At 43.3% G+C, this 25,824-nt stretch overlaps 2 protein-coding genes across 12 annotated transcripts in view; one reads left to right on the forward strand and one right to left on the reverse strand.

Moving 5' to 3' along the window:
* Positions 1-5,928, forward strand: part of mark2b (MAP/microtubule affinity-regulating kinase 2b) — a 171,242-nt gene extending 165,314 nt beyond the window's left edge. For all 6 annotated transcript variants that reach the window (XM_060855450.1, XM_060855447.1, XM_060855448.1 and 3 more), the window contains one exon: positions 719-5,928. In XM_060855450.1, the coding sequence (XP_060711433.1) occupies positions 719-1,061 (343 nt within the window). In that variant the 3' untranslated portion in view covers positions 1,062-5,928. The remainder of the gene's footprint in view (positions 1-718) is intronic.
* An 840-nt stretch (positions 5,929-6,768) lies between these two features.
* The window catches only part of rcor2 (REST corepressor 2), a 78,103-nt gene continuing 59,047 nt past the window's right edge, over positions 6,769-25,824 (reverse strand). For 3 of the 6 annotated variants that reach the window (XM_060855454.1, XM_060855455.1, XM_060855456.1), the window contains 9 exons: positions 25,297-25,349; positions 22,980-23,141; positions 20,504-20,628; positions 19,967-20,039; positions 16,636-16,854; positions 15,922-15,999; positions 14,852-14,909; positions 14,058-14,302; positions 6,982-13,816 (listed from right to left, as the gene is read on the reverse strand). In XM_060855454.1, coding sequence (XP_060711437.1) covers positions 13,475-13,816; positions 14,058-14,302; positions 14,852-14,909; positions 15,922-15,999; positions 16,636-16,854; positions 19,967-20,039; positions 20,504-20,628; positions 22,980-23,141; positions 25,297-25,349 — 1,355 coding nt within the window. In that variant the 3' untranslated portion in view covers positions 6,982-13,474. Of the gene's footprint in view, positions 6,942-6,981; positions 13,817-14,057; positions 14,303-14,851; positions 14,910-15,921; positions 16,000-16,635; positions 16,855-19,966; positions 20,040-20,503; positions 20,629-22,979; positions 23,142-25,296; positions 25,350-25,824 lie in introns of those variants that run through there. The other 3 variants (XR_009647336.1, XR_009647337.1, XM_060855457.1) reach the window with 3 other exon arrangements.

Raw genomic sequence — 25,824 nt, forward strand, 5'->3', positions numbered from 1 at the left:
ATCAGCCATGATCTCATTGAATGGCAGAGCAGACTTGATACTTCTCTATCTTATGGTATTTGCAGAAGCTTAAGGTGGCTCAGTGGTTAGCACTGCTGCCTCACAGTGCCAGGGACCTGGGTTCGATTCCGGCCTTGGGTGACTGTGGAGTTTGCACATTCTCTCCATGTCTGCGTGGGGTTTCCTCCCACAATCACAAAGATGCGCAGGTTAGGGTGATTGACCATGGGAACTGCAGGGTTACAGGGATAGGATGGGGCTCTGAGTGGGATGCTGTTTGGAAGTTCAGTGTGCACTCGATGGACTGAATGGCCTGGAGTTCTAAAAATTACAATCCTGGCTGTGAATCCAATTAAAAAGGAGGTAGACCTTATGTGCAGTGTGTGTTGTGGGGAGTGATAGGAAAGGCTCAGGATGATCTGATGGATTGCTGAAGGTTATGAAAGGTTTTGATAATATAGACATTAAACTCAATGTGCTCCATCAATATGAAACGTCCCTTGCCTAGAGGGTGGGAAGAATGTGGGACTTGTTCCCATAAGGAAATCCTGTTGATACATTTAAGGGAGGGAAGCTGGGTAAACACACGGGAGAAAAGGATAGGGTGATGGTGAGGCTCATATGGAGCTGAAACATCAGCTGATGGGCTGAATGGCCTGTTTCTGTTTTGTCAACTGGGTTTAATTTGAATTGTAATCTGTCTCGCCTCTTCCTCCAGATCCAATCTCAGTGCGGAGAAAGACGAGAATAAAGATGCCAAACCTAGGTCACTACGTTTCACGTGGAGTATGAAGACAACAAGTTCAATGGAGCCCAATGAGATGATGAAAGAGATCGGCAAGGTGCTGGATGCCAATAACTGTGAGCATGAGGGACGGGAGCGGTACATGCTGTTCTGTATGCATGGGGACCCCACCAAGGACAACCTGGTGCAATGGGAGATGGAAGTGTGCAAACTGCCCCGACTCTCCCTCAACGGAGTCCGTTTCAAACGCATATCTGGCACCTCCATAGCGTTTAAGAATATAGCGTCCAAAATTGCCAATGAACTCAAGCTGTAAAGGAAGCCGTGCGAACTTGTCCAGGATTGTTGGAGGCACCAGGTTTAATCGGAACAGTTGAGCAAGAACTCAAGCTGACACTTTCTAGGCTGGATTCTTTCAGTTTTGAGATTTATTTTTTGCATTAGTGTTTTAAGTTTATTTTTTAGTTTTTTTTTATCTGACTGATCATGTATTGCACACATTCTTGACATGTCACTGTGGGATGGCAGATTTGTTGAACTCCACACCCTGCCTCTTTCCTTTTCCCCATATCCCTCCTCCTGCATATATGGTGACTTGAAGCAGAGGCCATTAACTTTGGATCTCACATTGTGTACTACACTAACACTGTAGTGAGTGGATTTCTCCAGGTAGTTGAGATGAAGAAGAGCAGGTTTATTACTTGTGGCCTGAAAAGAGTATGTAATTGTGAGGAACTTCTAAACTCAGCAGTTGCCTAATTATAGACTCAATTGTAGCATTTATTGGATTAAAAGTAATATCCCTCTTCCTCCTCCTGTTTTCCCTTTCCACTCTACACCTTTTGCTTCCCATACTCTCTCCTTCATTTTTCTCCCACTCCTGTACATCATCATTCTTCGGAGAACTGGGCCTGAATAAGGTTTAATTCTCAGAATTCCTGCTTTGTTAACTTGTTCCCAGGGAGAATGAGCCAAGGCCCTTTTCCAAGATTTGTGCCTTCAGTTAGCAACTGGTTCTGATTGTAATCCTGGTGCCAATGGGCTCTCTGCCCAGCTTCCTGATGTTGATTGAAGGGTGATTGGTTTGGCAGGGGGGGGGCTCACTTTCCAGAATCCCTACATTCTTAATGTCCCTCTTCCATCTCCTTCCTCCTTATACCACCACCATCATTCACTCACTCACTCTTTCTCCCCCACCCCCCCCCACCCCCTTCAAGCCTTCACTTTTTTTTCTCCACCCCAACTTCTTATGTCCTGTTACACTACAAAACCAACACTATCTGCTTATGTGCCCAGGAGCTGTTTAAAATCAGGCTCCTCCTTGTGAAATCAGGAGATTGGAACATCATTTCTGTACAAGACAAAATAATCATGGCTGTTTCTGAGTTGTTTCCATTTCATTCTGGACTTCCTGTTTAGATTTATTTACTGAATAGCCCCATTTAATAGTTTATGCATCCCAGTCAAGGCTTCTTCCCTAACCCAAAGCAACTTAAGTAAGGTTGGAAAAGGGAACGTCTTTGGAAGTTCTTCGCTGTTGAAGTTTCTGAGAATTTGTGAATTAATTAATGCAACCTTCCTGTCTTCTGTCTTTTTAAAACTTAATTAAACAATAGATTAATCTCAGAAATTATTGACAAACATTCTTTATTCAGCTGAATGTTGAGCTCCCTGACCATTCCTTTATTCCTTCGTCTTCCCCGCCAGAATAATTTAATTCTGGGTTAAACTTCCAAGGCAGAAATTTCTTCCAGGGTCCCCAACCCCATTTTTTTTTCAATCTGTAACTGTTAAGTAGCCTCTGGTCTGTTAGATGCAGTGTTGGCCCACATTAACTATGATTATTTCATTTTGCATGACTATTTCCAGGGCATTACAGAGAGATGCGACACAGCAATGTATTTATAAACTTTACCTGTAATCTCCTTCTCACATTGCATGTCTTCATCCACCCAGAGTGAAAATATTATATTCCTCCCTGGTTTCTTTGGTCCTCCTGCCCAGTCGTTGTTCCTGGATCTCCCTGAGGCGTGGATGGTGTCACTGGTGAGTTGGACAAGTTCAGTAGGTGTACTGTTTCTTGCTCACCACCAAAAATGCCCCTTCACTGTAGGAACCACGAGTCCCAAGTACCACCAGGGGCTGCCATCCAGTTTCTAGGTTAGAAATACTCCCTTGAAAACGGGGATTGGAGAATAGATGTCTATAGTAGAGTGGGCATTAGCCCACTTGGACCTGCTGCTGTCTGAGAGTTTGGTTCTGGCCTCAAGTTTGTGAGCTAGGATCAGTGTTCGTGTCCAAGAAGGAAACAGTGACAGGAGAGGCAAGGGAATTGGCATATTCACTAGTTGGAGGAGGAATAGAGAAGCAATTATCAACCTGGAGAAATTATACCCCCCCACCCACAAGGATTGGGGATGAAGCAAAGACATTGCTGGTATGTGAAATGTGCTTTAAGGACCGCCATGTTTGGGTCGGAGTGAAGGTGGATCTCTCCTCCAGTTGTGCCCACCCTTTATTTTGTCAGTGTGTGTACTGCTGGCCAGAATTGTGAAAAGATGAGAGTTGATTGAGACAGCCAGGGTGAGAATGAACAGGTGAACAAGTTAGGTAAGAAGAGGCAGTGGTAGATGGACTCAGTATTTGGTTTAGTCTCCCACAATCTTTGGCCCCATCTCCAGTCCCTGTCTAAATGAATGCTGGTGATAGAAACTAACTTCTGCATACACAAAGGCTCAGTCATCATCTTACAGCAGTGACTGGGTCTGACACTAAACTCCAGGGTTTCTGAGGTTCCAAGGCAGGTGTTTTTCCCATCTTCAATACTTAAACTGAGGACACAGATATCTGAGCAATCCAACTGATGCAAACATCTTAACAAAGGCTTGAACCACCATTTTGATTTTCAGTTCAATCTTTATTTAGGTGTTTTCAATTTTAGGAAGTGTGTGTATTATACCTCAACAAGCAGAATTCTCGTTTGATACTGGACTCTCTTGAATGTCAATGGGCATAGAGAAATTTGCTGTGTCTGACTAGTTCTGGCTTGGATTCCAGCTGAGTTAGGACTGTAGGTCTAGCTCTGCACAGTGTGCATTGATTAGGCATTTTCATAGCCCAAATCTGTATCGACTTCAAACACAGATAGTTGTCAGGGATTGGGTGATTCAGTTGGTCTCTTCATCGCCAGGATTTTGTTCCTAAGTCAAGTGCAGAGGGGATGAAAGCCTTAAGACATGAGCCCCATTCAGTAATCATTTGGTTCTCAGCTGCTGGCAACACACTTGATTGCCATGTGGTATTTGGTTAAGTAGTGATAAGACGTGGTTAATATATCTGCAAAGCTACCTACTTTTTAAACACACTTCCTCCTGGACTGACGCTTTGATCCAGCTGGGAACCAGCATAACAAGGTGGGATTCCTTCAGTTCATCTCTCTTCACAAGCTCAGACATCTTCTCCCAATTTGTGCAACACTTCTTCATTCAGAGAAATTGATTTCTTGTTCTAATTCAACTCGGATCTTGACACACACTGTAACATAGAGAAAGCTAATCTTTTAGATTTTCGGTTGTTGCATTGTATTTGCTGATGTAAAAAAGGCCATGCTTTTCTTGTACTGTCAGTTAAATGAGCCTCCTGCTCTCTGTTCAGATCTCCATTATCTTGCCTCAAATGACTATTTTATAAAGTTCTTTGAGACAGAAGTTGGTAACTTGACTGATCTGAGACTGCAATGGGACTTGATAATTTCCTAATGAGCAGGTAGAGTACCTGCTTAGTTAAAAGACATATGTATAATAGATCACCTGTACAGGATATATGTAGAGATGACATGCCATTTTCCCATTGCTGTAAATTACCCAAAACAATCCAATCCTTTTTTTCTAATTTATCTCCTATAGAAAGATGTCTGGCTCTGTGTATCGGAATTATATTATTAACCTGCAGCAATTTCTCACCTGAAAATTAATTTGCTTTCATGCCCCCTACCCAGTTCAACCCTATTTTCTTAAGTAATTCTTAATCACATTTTAAGTTTAAATATAAATTTGGCTGCAGGGATTTGTTTTTAAAACCCCTGGGTTTTGCCTGAGGTGCCCCAATGTCTCTGTTGACTCTGTTCCTAGGACAGAGTTCTAGCTCTGCAATCAGTCCCTTTGATGCTAGCCACTCTGTAACATACACATCTTTTTTTATTATTGCTGCCATTGCTAATTATGGAGATCAAAACCTGTGGTCCATTCAGATTTGATGTTTGTACAAAATAATTTAAGTAAAAATGGGGTAGTACCCCAATTTCCTACTTCACTTTCCTGCATTTCAGTGTATACTTTGCTGCTGCTGTTATTAAACAGATTCCTTCTTTAGAATGATATTACTCTACCTTGGCTCTTCTGTTATAAAGGAACTGGCTTTTGTGGAAAGCCTTGTGGCTTCCATGTCGGGACAACTGCAACTTGCCACTGGTCAGGGACTGGAGTAAGGAACGTGAGGCCGTATCAGTCAAATCACTACCCAACATTCACACTCTCTCTCCGCCCCCCCCACCCACCCACCCCAACATACACACCCACCTCAGTTGTTCCTTTCCCCAAATAGTCAGTCCTGGCTCTTAAAACCATTTGCCAATATTAGTAACATTAATTTTCACTCTAAACAAGCTCTACAGTTTCCACTTGAAACTTGATTTGTGACTTTTTAAAATAAAAGATTCAGGGTGCTGTATGCCCTGGCCAAGCAATGGAGAATCCTATTTACACTCCAGTTTGTTTGAAGAAGGCTCTGCTGGATTAAATCTGTCTTTGAATTTCAACATCTGTGATGCTAGGGCACTTGGGAACTGCTATGAAATTGAATTCTTAAGGGTTTAAGAACCACTTCCAACCTAATAGATCTGATGTGTGTATGGAGGGGAGGGGTGGGTGGTGTGGAACAAAGAATTTATTTAATTTTTTAAAATCATGAGTTTTGGGGCACATTTTCTGCATGACCCAAACTGGGAAATTGGTTTGTGTAGCTGTTTTTGTGTTAATTTCTTTAAATGATTGATGCCCTTTCATTTGAGAATTGTTTAATTGGAACCTGGCACCAGAGGGAGGAAAATAATGTATTAAATTTGGACTGGGAAAAGTTCACATTTATGATTATAATAAAGATTCTCCTTCTATAGTTTAACATAACATTGGTCTGCCTGTTGTTATTACAGGTAAGAGGAATCAGTTCATAAGAGGGTTAATGAGACAAATTGTTCAAATGTTAGCAATGCAAAGGTGGATGAAGCTGCCTCAACAAGTGATATTTCTAATTTTAATTATATTGATTATTTATTTCAAATCCACACTCTATTTGTAAGTGCATCGAGAAATAACTTGGAGGACAGAATGACTTCTTGCTTCTGTGTTACCAACCAAGTCTGCTGATGTTAGTGGTAATTACCCAATGCCAGCTGAGCAGGGGTTGTCCATGTCTTACCTGCTAGGACGTTAGTGGCTGCCTTGGGACTCTTAGTTTTACGGCTGCCCAACTGGGAATAGGTCAACTTCTGCAGCTGGCATCTAAAAACAGTTGAATTAGTAAAGCTTTTTCCTGCTTTTTTTCACTCTGCTAATTCAATCCAGTTCAGGTCATGCATTGCCATTTCCAAGTATGGGACAATGGAATGTGGGGTCATGGCCTTTTGAGAACAGTTGAGATCAGCCTTGGCATCATTCCCAGAACCAAAGGCTAGTGACAGGCTCTCCACAGCAGCAAAATCCTTGTGCTCAGTGTTCTGACCACAGGATTCTCTGCATCATGAAAGGCACTGTTCAGTAGTGCATAAAATCACAAAAACATAAATACACATTAACATTTACCATTGGAACAGTGTGAAAAATACACTGAGTCCATGTTTGAGAGAGAAGAATGTACATCGGGCTATGGAAGAAAATTAAAAGATTGGGTTGAACCCTAATTGATAGCTGAATACTTCCATGTACATTACCTGGAAATCTTAGTCCTTCACTTGGCTGGATCCCAAAGTATTAAAAAAAGGAGAATTCCAATATCTGTTCCTCAAATACATTGTGATCTCGCTCTGTGCAAACCAGCTGCTGTGTTTCAAACATTACGACAGTGACTACAGTTCCAAAAGTACTTCATTAGCTGTCATGAGGTATCAGCACGTAGGGTCAATCATGATGGCTAGGTCGAGCTAACCGCAAACCAAAAAACAACACAAGTCTAAGTCAGCGACTAGTAAAATATTTTATTGAAATCCCATCATTCACAATTTCCATTGCTGAACACCTGGAAATTCTGAACTGACTAAGCAGGGAAGAAGTATACCAAACTCACTAAAAAAAAGTTTGTAAAACACCAAAAATAAGTTAAGGAATCATTAAATGACATTTAAAAAAACACGCACACGTGCGCGCACGCGCGCACACACACACACACACACACACAAAAATACTCTTAATAAAAACACAACAGAACATACAGGTAGCTAATACTGAAACAGTTATGCACAGCAGACATGAGCACTGACTGAGGTCTGAGAGGGGCCATACCAGAAAAAATATACCTTAAAAAAAGAGTTATAGTAGGTATTTAATTGACATGGAGTCCTGCTAGTCTAGGATACAAAGTGTGAGCACTGTCCTTTAATGGTGTTGCAGTTCAGCTATTTCACACTCATTCAATTTTGAAATCTATATGAATGCAACATTAAAATGTTGATTTCCCTCACTGGTTCCCCGGAGTAGTGGCCATGGAGGTATTTGTATTAGGGACAGAATGAATATTGCTACACTGCTAAATTGTGCAAGGGTCAAACAGGGCTGAGGAAAAAGGTAACAGCAAATATTTTAATCCAAGTCTATCTCTCATTCACACAGCATACTTATCACAATCTTGTGACCATTTTCCCCAGAAAGAAAGAGAATCCAGTTACAAGCTAAACATTAATCTAACTCAGCAGGTAGTTCATTAGCTTATTCAAGAAATCAGAGAACATCTTTCAGCAAGTGCACTGGAAAACCCAAATTGCTGCTCTTTACCATCTACAGGGTGGCAGAAGGGTTGGAAACAAACTGGCTTTCGAGACAAGAGAATCAAAGTGTGGGGGAAATAGGGAGTCAGGCAGATAACTGACAGAGACAGGAGCCCTCAAGAGAGGATCCTACCTTGGACTGTGGAATGAACTGTAGTTGCTCTTTTCTCACTAAGGCATCAAAGTGGGGCAGCATGCTTTCTTTATAATCATACACAGACAAGTTGTATTGACTGAACAAAGCAAATCTGATATTCAGCATTACTTTCTACAGTCACCTATGAAATAAAGAAGATTGATGACTTCAAGAAGTCTCATTAATTCTGTGTGAACTTATTATTTTATGGCAAAATACAAAATGATACGTGTAAAAGACAGACACCAGTCTGGATAAAGGTAAGGTCATTATTATACACCCCAATCTGATAATGGAGATAGCATTTAAAAAGGCAATCTGACTGCTTACAGAGTTGACTAACACAGGAACACCTTACATCAGGACTAAGTCTGTAAACCTGTGAATCCAATAAAGATTTATGGCTATAATGGGAAAGGATGCTCCAATTTCAAAACAGCCAGATCACAATGGGAGGTCACCGTGAGGGATCCAGCATCAGTCAGTGGAACACACAATTCATTGAGGAAGGACAGGGTTTCAGCAGCATCACTGCCCAAATCCCAGAACGCACACGTTAGCAGCAGAACTCTGGATGAAAAATAGTAAGAGAATGTGTCTATCTACAACCTTGCTAAATTTCCAAAAGCACTCTTAAAAGCTCCAGAACCAACTCATAATATATTTAATCATCACACAAGAGATTCCTTAAGGAACTCGATGGTTTCCATTCAATTTTGGTGTATCCTGGACACCTTGTCACAGATATGACATGGTTTTGCAGGAAGTAATGTACAGTGCTTGTCCCTGCTCCCTTTCCTGTTAACGGACAGGAACGGACTGTTAAGCTAGAAGAGATACTTGTTAGGAAGGAAGATGTGTTGGACATTTTGAACAACTTGAGGATAGACAAGTCCCCCGGGCCTGACGGGATATATCCTAGGATTATGTGGGAAGCAAGAGAGGAAATTGCAGTACCGTTGGCAATGATCTTTTCATCTTCACTGTCAATGGGGGTGGTACCAGGGGACTGGAGAGTAGCGAATGTTGTGCCCCTGTTCAAAAAAGGGAATAGGGATAACCCCGGGAATTACAGGCCAGTTAGTCTTACTTCTGTGGTAGGCAAAGTAATGGAAAGGGTACTGAGGGATAGGATTTATGAGTATCTGGAAAGACAGCTTGATTAGGGACAGCCAGCACGGATTTGTGAAGGGTAGGTCTTGCCTTACAAGTCTTATTGAATTCTTTGAGGAGGTGACCAAGCATGTGGATGAGGGTAGAGCAGTGGATGTAGTGTACATGGATTTTAGTAAGGCATTTGATAAGGTTCCCCATGGTAGGCTTATGCGGAAAGTCAGGAGGCATGGGATAGAGGGAAATTTGGCCAATTGGATCGAAAACTGGCTAACCGGTCGAAGTCAGAGAGTGGTGGTAGATGGTAAATATTCAGCCTGGAGCCCAGTTACAAGTGGAGTTCCGCAGGGATCAGTTCTGGGTCCTCTGCTGTTTGTAATTTTTATTAATGACTTGGATGAGGGAGTCGAAGGGTAGGTCAGTAAATTTGCAGATGATACGAAGATTGGTGGAGTTGTGGACAGTGAGGAGGGTTGTTGTCGGCTGCAAAGGGACTTAGATATGATGCAGAGCTGGGCTGAGGAGTGGCAGATGGAGTTCAACCCTGCCAAGTGTGAGGTTGTCCATTTTGGAAGAACAAATAAGAATGCGGAATACAGGGTTAACGGTAGGGTTCTTAGTCAGGTGGAGGAACAGAGGGATCTTGGGGTCTATGTACATAGATCTTTGAAAGTTGCCACTCAGGTGGATAGAGCTTGTAAGAAGGCCTATGGTGTATTAGCGTTCATTAGCAGAGGAATTGAATTCAAGAGTCGTGAAGTGATGTTGCAGCTGTACAGGACTTTGGTGAGGCCACATTTGGAGTACTGTGTGCAGTTCTGGTCGCCTCACTTTAGGAAAGATGTGGAAGCTTTGGAAAGGGTGCAGAGAAGATTTACCAGGATGTTGCCTGGAATGGAGAATAGGTCATACGAGGATAGGTTGAGAGTTCTCGGCCTTTTCTCGTTGGAACGGCGAAGGATGAGGGGTGACTTGATAGAGGTTTATAAGATGATCAGAGGAATATATAGAGTAGACAGTCAAACTTTTTCCCCGGGTACAAAAGAGTGTTACAAGGGGACATAAATTTAAGGTGAAGGGTGGAAGGTATAGGGGAGATGTCAGGGGTGGGTTCTTTACCCAGAGAGTGGTGGGGGCATGGAATGCGCTGCCCGTGGGAGTGGTAGAGTCAGAATCATTGGCGACCTTTAAGCGGCAATTGGATAGGTACATGGATGGGTGCTTAATCTAGGATAGATGTTCGGCACAACATCGTGGGCCGAAGGGCCTGTTCTGTGCTGTATTGTTCGATGTTCCTATAAACCAAATCATTTAGAGCAGAGATGAAACAAGTGCTCATACACATCAGTACTCTGGAGCTAGCAAGTCCAATGTGAGCTGACACAACCGAATGATATTTCTGCTGTGATAGGGATTTGCTAACACCATTCAACAGATCTTAAAACCTGCAAATCAGTTCGAAGTTAAAGTCAATATTAAACAGAGGCAGAAGGGACGTACAACCCTACATTCATTCATTATCCCAAAATTTTAGTTGGCTTTTAGTTTTGGACTGGTGGTGGTGGTAGGAGGGGCAAGTGTTTTTTGGGGGGGGGGGGGGGGTCAGGTTAACATCCCAGCATACAGCACTGAGGCAAGGTCAGGGCAGCTTTGAATGTAAACCCTTCCTGAGATCAGTCAACATTGATCCTCATTTAACTTCAATGAAAAACCACATCTGGTCATTTATCTCACCATCATGTGTAAAACTCCCCCTGCTTACATTACATCAGTAACTACACTTCAGTGGCTGTAATGCACTTTGCAATGGGACATCCTGAGGTGATGACAGTTACTATAGCAATCAAAGCTCCTTCTGTTTTAGATAATGGGAGATGGTCACCCTGAGTTGTAGCTGGGTGCTAAAGCTTTGGAGTGGCTGGATGGGGTGGGGATGCAGGAGCAAAAAGAAGGTAATTAATGGCTGTCAGAGAGGAAGACAGAAATGTGACCATTATGCCCTCTCCCTGATAAGTGCCCTGAGGGAGCAGTCACCACTCCTAACTCAAGCTAGCAAGGTGATAGCAGGCTAGGTAATACTTCTAGAGAATAGCTTTCTCATCTCAAGTTATTCAGAGTGGCTGGGATCAGTACCCTTCTTCAGAAAGGAAAATAAAACAATTCCTGCAATGAAGTGAGACAAAGAGATGAAGGAGGAGAGAATCTCTCAGCCTTCACTTCATTTGGCACAATATGACATTAAAAAACTTCAACAAGAATAAAAAATGATTCCCAGTTACAGGAGGAGTCAGAAGTCAGAGGTACACAGATTTAAGAAGATTAGCAAAAGAGAAAGGCAATGAGGAATATTATAACAGAGCAAGTTGCTGTGATCTAATATATGCTGTCTACCTGTGCAGTGGAAACAGATTCAACAGGAAATATCAAAACGAATTCATAGATTTCATGGAATCCCTACAGTGTGGAAGCAGGCCATTCCGCTCATTGAGTCAACAACAACCCTCTGAAGAGCATTCCACCCAGATCCCAGACACCCTATCCCCATATCCCTTCATTTCCCACAGCTAATCCACCTAACCTGCACAGCCGTGGACACAACGAACAATGTAGCATGGTCAATCCACTTAACCTAAACATCTCTGGACTGTGAGAGGAAATCAGAGCACCTGGAGGTAACCCATGTGGACACAGCAAAAATGTGTAAACTCCACTAAACGGTCATCCAAGGGTGGAATCAACCCGGGTTCCTGGCCCTGAGGCAGCAATGCTAACCAACTGTGCCACCCAATTCCAAAAAAAGTAGAAGGGAAATGTTGCATGGCTGTGGGGCAAGTGGAAACATTTAGATCAGGTTTTAAAACAGCTTTTGACATGATGGACTGGAGTGGATTCTTCCAGGAGTCAAAATTGTAGGAAAACTCAACATTGCTCAAGTAAACCTTCATCTCATGGACTCTTTTGAGATCTCTGTGATCTCATCACACTTTTCCAATCAAAATCTCTCAGGATCACTGGGTCATTAACTATCCTCCCCAATGACTAATGTTCTGACATTGAGATTCTGTCCATATTTCCAAGAGAAAATCCCAGTTTATATTTTTAAAACCATAAAGCAGACTTTAAAATGGGAGTGCCAGTTAAGGAGAGCAACACACTACACATTGCTCTAGGCCACCATGTGTACTATTAAAGAATACCCCAACACTGTTCAAGTGGACTGCAGTCATGTGGAATACAGACTGTGTCTCTCCCTACCCACCCCTGCTTCAGCTATCTGCTTCTTAACGTACCAACACTTTTCCCTACCACCCAAAGGCCTATGGTGAAGCAGTCAGTATCTACAAACAATCTCAGACACTCAATCAAACTACATACGATCCCTTTTCACATTTCACAAAGGAAATATTAATTCTTCACTTTTAGTTATTTCATCACCTTCAGCCACCTGATCCTACAGGGTGGACAGATAGCTTCTCCCTCAAGCAGACAGAAATAGCACTCTAGAAACCTTCTAGCTATCTAGGAACCATGAGGATACAGAAGATTCAAAACAGCAAGTGAACAGGATAGGAAAAGGAGAGAGGGGACTGGAGGGAAGAGAATAATGTCCCCTTGGGAGATTTTCAATAGACTGGGAGTCTCAGAGACAATCCTGCTACTTAATGTGGACAATTAACACTTCTGGGTGGGCTCCAGGTAAAATAGAACTGAAAATGGCCAATGGGCCTAACCCTTGTACCCTCAAACCAACCCAAGATCCAGAACTAACCTCCCTCTCCCATCCCCAGGATCTAGCCCAGCACTGACATCCTTCTCACCTGGACTGACGACCCTCTCCCCATATATTCCAGCATCCTGAACTAACCTTCCTCTCCTTGATCTGGGTGAGGTCAGAATCCGTCTGTCTCTCATTCTGGCTCCTGGACTGACCTCCCTCTCCAATCCTGGGGTCCAGGATCCACTCTGTTCTCCCATCCTCGGGTTCAGAACTGATCCTCTCCTCACCTCTTGGGATCTAGGACTGATCCCTACATTCCCGTTCCCAAAATTCAAGGTGATCTTGGTTAATCCTCTCAGGGTGAATAGAAGTAAGCAGACCACTGCTTTGTAGTGTTACAGATTTGGGAGGTTGGATCTCCCATATGTTAACAAAGCATCAAAAAGTTAAAACCTTATTTTTCCTTGTAAAAACTAAAGCTTTGAAATTAGTGAACAAAAAAAGCCTTAAAACGCCGATCTGTTGTTGGTGATTGTAGCTACGATGCTTGCAGTCCTGGTTTTCACTGATTGCAGTTAAAATGCTCTTCAAGTTAGTTGATCTCATCTACAATGTTTATGACTTCACTGGTTGTAGGTATGAGGCTTGCAGTGTTTGTTGATTGTAGCTGTGATGCTCAAGGCCATGGTTGATTGCAGCTACGATGTTCGTGATCTTGGGTGGAACTCAGTGTGCAGAAGATGATGGTGATTCAAGCTGGATACCGATGAGGGAGGGGAGGGGCTGCGAGCTAACTGATGACAGGATGGGCCGTGGGTTCGGTCGAGCTCCTGGAGGCAGTGCAACTGCAGGCCGGATCAGAGGGGGAGGTGGTTGATTGAGTGGAGGCCGGGACAGGAGGAAGCGGCCCTGCTGCAGGGGAGGTGGCTGCCTGTGGAGGGCAGGGGCTGCAGGCAGACTCGGTCTGAGCAGCGGTGGAGGCTGTGAGAGGGTCGTTGGGGTCACTGGGGTGGCAGCAGGGGTCGGAGCAGGCGGAGCTGGGGCAGCGAGTACGGGCGTCACTTGGACCTACGGAAAGAGAAGGAGAAGGGGTGGGGAGAGGCAGGGGTTAAAGATCATTGTGAATGGACACAAAACTTGATCCAAATACACAAACCAACAGAACTTAGCCAGATGATCCCACCCCACACTCCTGCAAACTTAATGCCTCATTTATTCAGAAGAATCCAGTAGCCCAAAGCCCTCTCCACCTCACAGCACAACACCTCCACCCCATCCCCCACAACAAGGCAGCATGTAACTCATGTACCTCGGCCTCCTCTTCTTCCTCCTCTTCACTGCTAGCTAGTGATGGATTGCAGGCACCACCATCGTCCAGACCCGACAGACTGCCAGCATTGCCCTGTACCTCCTGCTCTGCCTCCCATTCCTGCAGAATCTCCTCCAGGTTGAAACGGCGGCGGTAACTTATAAAGAACGTCTTCACCTGGGCCAGAGTCTTGTTCCCGATCACTTCTGCGATGGCCTGGAAATTCCGCCCATATTTACGAATGCCTGAACACAGAAACATTTTGGGAATTTTTTTCCTTTGGTGTGGAGTTGGGGAATTTCCATCTTCCAACATGCTATCCGAAACAGAGACAGAGAGATACACAGCGTTCCTTGTACTCCAAGCCCCCTCCCCATTCTCTGTCACCGAGACAATGAGGTGACTGGTGCCCATGTCCACAGTCGATATAGGGTAACGCATGTTTGAATTTATTCCACTTCCCTTGCTCCCCATAGCATCTCAACATAGCTTCAATCAATAAGACCTGGATCAGGAAGTGACTGGAATTAAGGAGGTGAGAGAAAGCGAGAGAGAGAGACAGAGACAGGGTTTAAAACACCAGCATCTTTCTGATCTGACAGGTCAAAACAAGCAGCATCTAGTGCATGAGTGGACTCTGACTGGTTGAGGAAAAACTCTACAACCTCAGACTGAATGAGATCACTCTTGCCAAAAAGGAGCTACTCAGGAAATAATATGCTGTCAACCTAATTAAATGAGGGTGGGGAAGCATGGCGGTGGAGCCTGCAGTATTCACAAAGATGTGTGGATACCTTGAACAGCCAGGAGCTGCTCCTCGGTCGTCCAGCGTGAGTTGAGCTTCAGATTGGACTGTGGAGATGGAGAATGAGAGAATTACAACACAAAGTATATTGAAAACAAACTATACCAGTGCATGTCATGACATCAGCTCAAAAAATAACCAAAGTCCCATTTCTCCAGCGGACTGTCAGGAACACGAGAAACCCTAAAACATATTACAATCGATGAAAGCCTTTGTGAAATGTAGTCACTGTTGTATTGGAGGAAACCAGTTTTGCACACAGAAAGATCCTACACATAAATGATAAAACTAACATTTTTTTTGTGATGTTGGTTGAGAGAAAAATTGGTCCCAGGACACTGGGAGAACTCTATACTGTTCTTTCAGACAGCAGCCATGGAAAATTTTAGACAAGAACCAGAAGGGCAAGACAGGTAACAGTGCAGCGGTCCCTCACTACTGACCTTCTGATAATGCAGCACTCCTCATTCCTGACGCTCCAACAGTGCGACCCTCTGACAGTGCAGCACTCCCTCAGCAGTGACCCTCCAACAATGCAGAACTCCCTCATTACTGACTCTCCGACAGTGCAGCACTCCCTCAGCACTGAAAGAGTGGCATTCCCTCAGTGCTGACTCTCCAACAGTGCAGCACTCCCTCAGTGCTGACTCTCCAGTTGGGTGGCAATCCCTCAGCAATGACCATCTGACAGGGAGACGTTCCCTCAGCACTGACCCACCTCAACTGGGATGGCACTCTTGTATTAGTACGCCACTTGTGGAGATTGGAAATCTAACACAACCAGATGGGCCAAATGGGCTGTTTTCTGCTTTAGCTTTTTTTGATTATATAAGATTCTGCAAACATTCTTGCTATTCAAGAAGCACTTGAAATTAGTGTTCCAAGAGCCAATATTCCCTCATCAAACCAATAACACAAAATTTGTGTGACTCAGCTCAGACAGAAACAATCTCCAAAATATCTGAACACCACCAATACATTATCACTGTAATAAGGCAGGCATTGGATGGTAAAGGCAATGCACCACTGAAGAGAGGGTTAGCCATATAACATTCATACCTCTGCTGGTCGCAGTTTGTCGATCCCCCCATCCAATGTTTGCTTTAATGAGCTGTTTATCTGTTTTATTGTCTGAACCTGTGATATAGGAGGGAGACAAAAACACTTACATCTTCAGCAACAATTCATGAACTGCTTCTTTCCCTAAACCGTCCCAATCATCCAGGTCCTGCCGTATCACCCAATCTCTCCTTCCATTGAAATTCATCCTTTACTCCCAGGACAGGCATAGTATAGGGTTGGATACAGAGTAAAGTTCCCTCTACACTGTATCCAACAAACACTCCCAGAACTATGATTCTATGACAGGGACTTCACAGGATGAGATACAAACTAAAGTTCCTTCTATATTTGGCTCAACAAATATGCCCAAGGCAGGTCCAACCAGGCATTTAATAAGGTAATGCTCTCTTGACCATTACCAGCAAGATATTTTTAATTTTGCCTCGCTGTCATCTTGTAACTGGAATTATTAAATCATGAATCATTCTTGCTTTAGGTTCAAAGGATAGAGTGTTGGCTGCTAGACAGTCTTCTCAAACTCAATTCAACATTGGATTCTAAAACATCAAATTCTTTCTGTTTTTGGGTGTCTTTGACTTCAGAAGTAGAAGGTCAGCATTTAAATCACCGCTGGCCTAGTTAGCATAATGTGCCATCACTTCATCCCGCCCCTTCCCCAAACTCCAGACTTCACACATTCCCGTATGTCACCTGGCGCTTGATGGAGATGAGCTGTGATTCCAACTGTCGGAGAGAGATGGTGGCAGCATTGGGGTTGGCAGAGACTCCAGCAACTTCATCTTGGCTGAGGTACATGTCCTTAGGTGGTCGTCTCTTTGAGCGTGGTGGATGATGGCGATACTGGATGCTCTGAGACTCTCTCTTCACCGTCACTGATTTGCCACTTGTGGGTTTCTGCTCCCCAGAGCGCTTTGAGAACAGGAAGAGGAAGAATCACAAGCAAAATTTAAAATAAGCTGTGTTCTGCATTGGTCAGTGTTTTACATGTTATTGCAATAACTTTCTCTTTTAATTAACCTATGGGATTACTACCCTGCTTTGCAGGCTGGAAACGATTGTGAGCATCTTGAACTGTTGCAATCATTGTGCTCTTCTTTATAGACATTTCCAAAATCCCTTCAAATTGCAATACTCTTGCTTCATGTCCCCACCCCCATTCAACAAAATATCTAAATGCTCAGAAACTAGGAAAAAAGAGAAGCAGAAATATTAGAGATAGTGGACAGGTAGAAGATGAATTGAATCTTTATCTTGAGGTCATCATCATGAAGACTTGTCAAAGTTACTTGTAAGTGTTGCTGAAAAACAAAGATTTGATTGCACAATTGCACTGCATTTGCTAAATAAACCAGAGTGTGTGCTAAGAATTACACGTCTGCATACTATAACCAACAAACATTAACAGATCCTTTCTTTGCAAACACAAAGAATACATATTGCAACTGTTCAAACTCAACAAACTAGGTGATAGGCCACATTCTGGTGCATTTCTCAAGTCGATGTCTTGATGTTGCCTGGTATGGTAGGAAGATCATATGAGGAAAGGCTGAGGCACTTGGGGCTGTTTTCATTGGAGAAAAGAAGGTTTAGGGGTGACTTGATCGAGGTGTACAAGATGATTAGGGGTTTAGATAGGGTTGACCATGAGAACGTTTTTCCACGTATGGAGTCAGATATTACAAGGGGGCATAGCTTTAAATTAAGGGGCGGTAGGTATAGGACAGATGGTAGGGGTAGATTCTTTACTCAGCGAGTCGTGAGTTCATGGAATGCCCTGCCAGTAACAGTGGTGGACTCTCCCTCTTTATGGGCATTTAAACGGGCATTGGATAGGCATAGGGAGGAAAGTGGGCTAGTGTAGGTTAGGTGGGCTTGGATTGGCGCAACATCAAGGGCCAAAGGGTCTGTACCGCACTGTATTTTTCTATGTTCTACGTTCTAATCAGAATCAACCTGATAGTTTAATTTTTAAACAAAAATTATGGATGTTAACCACCAGTTATCATCTATCTGATGCATGGTCCATGGATACATCTCTTCCACAGTGCAACCAATCAGCACTCTCCTCCGATACAGTACAAATGTTGATTTACCTTTCGTACTTTTTGTGAATTGTCCAAATGAAAGCGAGCTTCGAGGCAATGTATCTTTATCCAGCAACACTCACATTCTGTCCAAGTGACCAGTATATGTTTGTTATTTTTCTTTGCTGGTTTGTTTTTCCTGCCCTCCCTTGTTCACTTTTCAGTTTGTTTTCAGACCGCAGTTATTCAGGGACCTGCCATTCACACTTGCTGTAGACATTATGGGGAGGTATAGTGGCTCAGTAGTTAGCACTGCTGCCTCATAGCACCACGGTCCCAGGTTCAATCCCACCCTCGGGTGACTGTCTATGTGGAGTTTGCACATTCTTGCCGTGTCTGCGTGGGTTTCCTCTGGGTGCTCCGGTTTCCTCCCACAGTCCAAAGATGTGGAGGTCAGGTGAGTTGGCCTTTGGAAATTGCCTACAGTGTTAGGTGCATTAGTTAGAAGGAAACGGGTCTGCGTGGGTTACTCTTCGGAGGGTCGATGTGGGCTAGTTGGGTTGAAGGGCCTCTTTTTGCACTGTAAGGAATCTAATCTAATCATTAAGTCTGTTATCATATAACATGTAACCTTTTGTCATTTAGTCTCTCCTGCCACCAATACATGCCCACCAAACCGATCGCAGAGCTCACCTTCTATTTCCCAACTTCAACACCATTTTTCAGTTATTAAATTTCTAACTCTTGCCAGATCATGTGTCGGTGCAGAGTTCTTTGTTCTGAAATACTGACTTGAAACATGCTTTTTGACCCGCTAAGTGCTCCCAGCATTTTCTCTTTCTATTTAAGATCTGCAGCATCCTGAGCATTCTGCTTTTGTATTGTTGATAAAAAGCTCTGCTTTGACCTCCATCGGCAGTAACAGAGTTCAGATCTGGCCTCTCAGGTAGAAGATATTGGCCCTGCAGCACAGATTCACCAGAAGGTATTAATAGGTAAAATTCTGAGGACACAAACACTGATTCCTGCAATCCCTCAAGTAAAGGAAATTAAGGCATGATCTCAATGAGCTGTTTCTTTCATGGGATGTGGGGGTCGCTGGTAAGGATGCTCATCTCCAATTACTTCTAGAACTGTGTGCTTTGTTGGGACATTTCACACAGTTAAGAGTCAACACACTGCTATGGGTCTGGAGTCACATGTAAGCCAGACTGGATAAGGACAGAATTCCTTCCCTAAGGGACATGAGTGAAGCAGATTTTTATTTGAACAACAATTCAGTATAGTTCCACCAGTACTAGTTTCATGGTTATTCTTACTAAGACTAGCTTTCAATTCCAGACTAACTGAATTTCAATTTCACCACCTGCCATGATGGGTCTTCACCCTCTGCCCTAATAATTAGCTGGGCTTCTGGATCCAGTGACAATTTCACTGTAACACAATTTGCCTCTGTTTAAGACAATTAAAAATTTTAACCAGGCACAGAGAAGATATTTGCCGTGATTCAGAACAAGGGGACAGAAACTTTAAATCTGAGCCACGGTGATCGTGGGGTGATATCAGAAAGCACTTCTTCAAACGTCTGGAACACTTTCCCCAGAAAATTGTTGCTGCTGGGGGTCAATCAAAAGTTTCAAAATTGTGGCAGGCAGGTTTTTATTGGTTATGGGATTAAAGGATATACAACAAAAACAGTCAGCAGTTTTGATAGTACAGGTTTAAACGGCAGAATAGCGTCCTCCTGCTCCAAAGCCAAGACCATACTCTAAGGTCAAATGGAACAGCCACTTAGGAAAATTACTGAATAAGATGAACTTTAGCTCGGAATCCTGAGAATAATTTAGCATACCATAGCACATTAATTTGGAACAAATCCAACAACTGAACAATGGGTTAAGCCATCCAATTGAGAACACTGGACAATCTGAACACAAAGGGCACAATTTGTTGTCAATGGCTACCCTGTACAGAGTGTGAAAAAGAACAAAACTTACCTCCCTCTTAACATCGGGTTCATAATCACTGTCGTCTGCAATCTGCACTGTCACTTCTTCTGCCTCATCATTACTACAACACAGAAGAGAAACAAGCAAAATGAAAAATAGGAGATAAAGCAGAGACTGAAATAGCTTCCAGCGCTTGACTGATTTTCAGAAACAAGGGGTTCTTTATTCTTAGTTTGAAATTCATGAATGGAGCCACATGTCCTGCTTGACCAGAAGTGTTTTTATTTATAGAGCTCAGCTAGTGAAAGGAGGGGTTTAACTGAATCACAGATACTGAAGGTCTCCAGCTTTTTTCCTCCGTCAGTGGCTGAGAGAAGTTTAAAGTTGGAAAGCATACCCATCTGAAGGTAGCACTAGGCTGGATTGCCAATATGTTGTCTTTGGCAGGTAATAGATACTTGACAACACTGGGTGAGAAACTGTCATCATTTCCAAAGGTTGTCCACATAGTACCTTGGATGTTATAGTTTTAACAGGGACTGGGTGTGAGGTGGTAGTGGTGGTACGCAAGAACAATTCACAAACCTGTCTTCCCGCTCCTTCTTATGTACCAGCTTGCGAGCTTGCCGATCCATCACACTTGTTCGAGTCCGGGTCTTCTTCCAAGAGTAGTAATATTTTACCAGGCTGGAGATAAGTTTGTCTGGTAACTACAAGGAAGGGAGGAGATCACTGACACACTGCGTTATTCACCAGAAACCACCGTCAAATTCTGCCAAATCAACAGCCTTGCTGTCCTATGCTTCCAATAATTATAAACAAAAAAATACATGCACTACTCCAGCGCCTTTTGCTATCTCAGGACATCTCAAATTGTTTCACACCCAATGAAGCACATTCTTCTCATACACACTCATCAGTATCATATTTTTTACTCACGTAAGATGTGGCTTTGCTAACTAGACAAGCATTTATTGCTCATCCTAATGCCCCTGGAGAGAAGGGTGTCTTAAACTTTCCTGATGAAGGGCTTATGCCCAAAACGTCAAATTTCCTGTCCCTTGGATGCTGCCTGACCTGCTGCGCTTTTCCAGCAACACATTTTCAGCTCTGATACTCCAGCATCTTTAGACCTCACTTTCTCCTGTCTTAAACTGTGGCAGTTTTGTGTATTTTAAGTAGATTCACAAAGCTAGTCAACAGAATCAACATGGAAGATAGTGGATGGAGCACCATGCAAATAGGCTGCTTTATCCTGGATGGTGTGAAGCTTTTACACATCCAGTTAGGAAAGCGGTGAGTAATCTGTCTCATTTCTGACATGTGTCTTGTAAACAGTGGACAAGCAAGAGGGAGTCAGAAGGGAGATTATTCATTGCAGAATTCTTAGCTTCTGACATGCAAGCCACAGTATTTATGCAGTGAATCCAGTTCAGTTTCTAGACAATGTTATGTTTATATCAGAGATTCAACAATGATAAAGCAGTAAGTGTATGACATAATTATTAGATTCTCTGTCATTAGAGATGGTCATTGCCTGGCACTTGCATGGAGTAAATGTTACTTCCTATTTGTCGGGAATCATAGCCTTTGCCGTATCCAGCAGAATCTGCTGTTTTTAATATCATGTGGAGTGAACTGCATTGTCTGAGATGCTTGGGACCTCAGGGGAGACCAAGATGGATCATTCATTTGGCTCTTCAGGCTGAAGATCGATGCAAATGCTTCAACCTTATCTTTTGCACAGATGTGCTCATCATCACCAACTATGGGATATTTATGGAGCATCCTCCTCCTGCATCATTTAGTCATCCATCTCCACTCAAGACTGAATGTGGAAGGACTTCAGAATTTAAATGTGATCCATTGTTTGTGGGATCACATAGGCTTTTCTATTCCAAGCTACTTACACTGTTTGACATGCAAGTAGACTGATGTTGTAACTTCACCAATGGACACCTCATTTTTAGATATGCCTGATGCTGCCGCTGGCATGCCTTCCTGCACTCTACATTGAACATTTATCCCTTGGTTTAGTGATAATGGCGGGGTGCAAGGATATTCCAGGCCATGGGGTCACAGATTATGGGCAATGGCAATTCTGCTGCTGTTGGTGGCGCACAGATGCCCAGTCTTGAGTCATTATATCTATGTGAAATCTCTGATGATGGTGGTGTCTCTAAGGTATGATTCTGTGACAAGGATATTGCTTGATTCAGCCATTATGTTGCTCTCCTGATTTTGGCACAAGGCCCCAGATGTTGCTAAGTAGGACTTTACAGGATTGACAGGGCCTGTTCACGAAACTGTCGAATCTGGTGCTCTGATTGCTCTGGGCGGCTCATCTGGTTTTGTTTCTTATATATACTAATTTCAAAGTCTGATAAAACTAAGTCGCTTGTTAAGTCATTACAAAGGACATTTTGGAGTCAACCACATTGCTGTGTGTCTACAGTAATCTGCAGCCAAGACCAGGTGCAGATATCCTTCCCCAAAATGACATTCAAGAACCAGACAGCATTTTACAATAAACCAGCAGTGCTTACACTGTCACCAATACATTTTCCACTCCAGATTTATTAATTGAAATCAAATATTTTCTGTGGTGGGGTTCAGCCCCAGAGCTTTTAGCATGGATCTCTGGATTACTAGGCCAGTGACAATGTCACTACATCATTTCCTATCACATAGGAAAGGCAACAGTTTACTCATAACAAGGTTCCACAACAGCACTGTGGTAATGACCTGTTCGTCAATTTTAGGTGTTGGCTGAGGAACAGTTAACTGACTCAGGCTCAACTTTCACAGTGATCACATTTGGTATTCGCCCCATCAGAAGTCTGTCTGAATAAATCAACATTCAGTTCAACGCCTGAGTGGGCTGGGAAATGAGCAGTCCGGCCTAGCTACTTGTCCTATCATGTTCCTGTTCTAACTATATCTATTGGAATGATCCTGATCCACATCACATCACTGGGAGGAAATGTAAATTTATCATCATGCAACATCCACTGCCTGATTGGGGAGAACAGCAATCAGGATCCATCATGACAGCTCTCACCATTTGTTGGATGCGCTGGAAGCTCTTCCCATGGAAACTAAAGGCCTGTTCAAATAGCACTTTATCTTCTACAGTCCACTCATCCGGGAAAGGAGTGAAATTGGCCAAGTCAGCGAGAGATTTATCAACATCATGCTTGTGCCATAACAGCATCCCCAGTGCCTGGGTGGAGAAAAAGAAGGGTGAGATAGGCAGAAAGTGTACAGTGATGCATCTTGTGAGGGCTACCAAGGCAATACCATTCATACGTGATGAATGGTAGAACCCTGTGTAATACAAAGGATCAGAAGAACCTTGATGCGCATGTCCATAGATCATGTGGAATAAGTGGTTAAGGTAGTGTATGCGATACTTGTCCAAGGCAGAATACAAGAGCAATGGGGTTATGGTGGAGCTGTTTAGAATATTAGTTACGCCAGAGCTAATGTACAGTTTCTTCACCACATTTTTGGAAGGATATGATTGGACTAGAAAGGGTGCAGGTTAGATTCACCAGGATGCTGCCTGGGCTGGAAATTTTCAGTTATGAAAATGAACAATATAGGGAGGTGCTGTTTGCCTTGGAGCAGAGAAAGCTAAAGAGGCTATGATTGAAGTTGATAGTAATATAAAGGAATAGGTATACACTTTTAACGCAATTACAACCCAGACTCTGGGTCAGATACGTGGACGACACCTTTGTAATCATTAAAAACACAGAAATAGAGAACACACACCGGATCATCAACACCACACTCACAGGAATCCGATTCACGAGAGAGGAAGAAAAGGACAACCATCTCCCATTCCTAGACGTGATGGTACAAAGAACACCGAATGGAGAATTCACCACAAAGGTATACAGGAAAGCCACACACACAGACCAAGTCCTGAACTATGAAAGCAACCACCCCAACACACACAAACGAAGTTGCATCAGGACATTATTCAAAAGGGCCACAACACACTGCAGCACACCTGAAGTACAAAAAGAGGAAGAAGAACACCTATACAAGGTATTCACCAAAAACGGATACCCACGCAATTTCATCAACAGATGCCTTAGGGAAAGACAACGAAATGAGGACATGCCACAACCCAAAGGACTGGCCACACTCCCATACATCAAGAGCATTTCTGAACTGACAGCCAGACTGCTGCGACCACTAGGACTCATAACAGCACACAAACCAACAGCCACTCTCAGACAACAACTCACCAGTACAAAGGACCCAGCATGAGCAAAACCAACGTAGTGTACAAAATCCCATGCAAGGACTGCACAAAACACTACATAGGTCAAACAGGAAGACAGCTAACAACCCGCATCCATGAACACCAACTAGCCACGAAACGACACGACCAGCTATCCCTAGTAGACATACACTCAGATGACAAACAACACGAATTCGATTGGGACAACACCACTATTATAGGGCAGGCCAAACAGAGAACAGCCAGGGAATTCCTAGAGGCATGGCACTCATCCACAAATTCTATCAACAAACACATCGACCTAGACCCTATATACCGGCCACTGCAGCGGACAGCAACTGACAACCGGAAGCGGCAGATTCAAACCAGTATAAATGCCGGAGGAATCAGCACAGAAGCGCTTCACAGGAGGCTCCCAAGCACTGAAGATGTCACCTAGAAAGGGGTCGAAACGTTTGCAACAAAAACTCCCAGCTCGGCGAACAAAACCACAACAACAAGCACCCGAGCTACAAATCTTCTCACAAACTTTATACACTTTTCAACTTAGTACAAGGGGCAATTACCCAGGGGGCCAAAGATGTATGATAAGGGGCACACAGTTGAGTGGGTATTTTAAGAAGAATTTTTTTCATCCAAAGAATGGTGGGTGACTGGAATTCACTGTCTGAAAGATGGTAGATGCAGGAATCATCACAACATTTAAGTAATATTTAAATGAACACTCAAAATGCCATAGCATACAAGACTATGTGCCAAATGCTGGGAAGGGGAATCAATGTAGGTAGGAGCCTGATGATGTGCTAACATGTATTAACCTCTTTTCATGTCATATTACTTCATGACTCTATGTGAGCTGGCTAGTGAGACAGAGTGTGAGGAAAATGGGGAGTGGGTGTCTGTAGAGGGGACAGAGAAGGAACACACAGAGGGGGGCACAGAGAGGGAGTAGGGTAGAAACAAAGAGGGAGCCCATGGGTAGTGGGGAGCCAGGATAGGAATTGAAGAGGATCAGACAGGGAGCCTTGGGGGGGTACAGAGAGGAGGCCTGCGGTGGGGTGCAAACACAAAGGTAACCCAGGGGGGAATCAGACAGGGAAAATCCATGAAATCTTCACCATACCTGTTCTATGTTGTACCCATGCTTCTCCTTGGCCATGGCGATATATTCATCGACTGAAAGAGAGATGTAGGGTTAGAAAAGTACACAAAACTGGGATTGTCCCATCATATCCCTAATTCCGATATCAGTGAAAAAGAAAACTGCCTGAAAGGAAGATTCAGACAGCATTCTAATATTTAGCAGTATCATATCAGAGATAATATTGAAAATTATTCAATTTTGGTCCACCAAGATTTGGAGGAGCTGGTGTTGGACCAGGCTGGACAAAGTTAAAAATCACACAACACCACGTTATAGTCCAACTGGTTTATATGGAGGTATTAGCTTTCGAAGCGCTGCTTCTTCATCAGGTGGTTGTCTCAAGAAGCAGTGCTTTGAAAGCTAATACCTCCATATAAACCAGTTGGACTATAACCTGGTGTTATGTGATTTTTAATTTGGTCCACCAAGATTAGTTTATTTGCTAGCTATTTCTTTAATTGGTTCCTTTATTAGTTCTCTTTCTCTGCAAATTTTCTATTGGCTATT

The sequence above is a fragment of the Hemiscyllium ocellatum genome, chromosome 46, assembly GCF_020745735.1.
Source record: "Hemiscyllium ocellatum isolate sHemOce1 chromosome 46, sHemOce1.pat.X.cur, whole genome shotgun sequence".
Lineage (NCBI taxonomy): Eukaryota > Metazoa > Chordata > Chondrichthyes > Orectolobiformes > Hemiscylliidae > Hemiscyllium > Hemiscyllium ocellatum.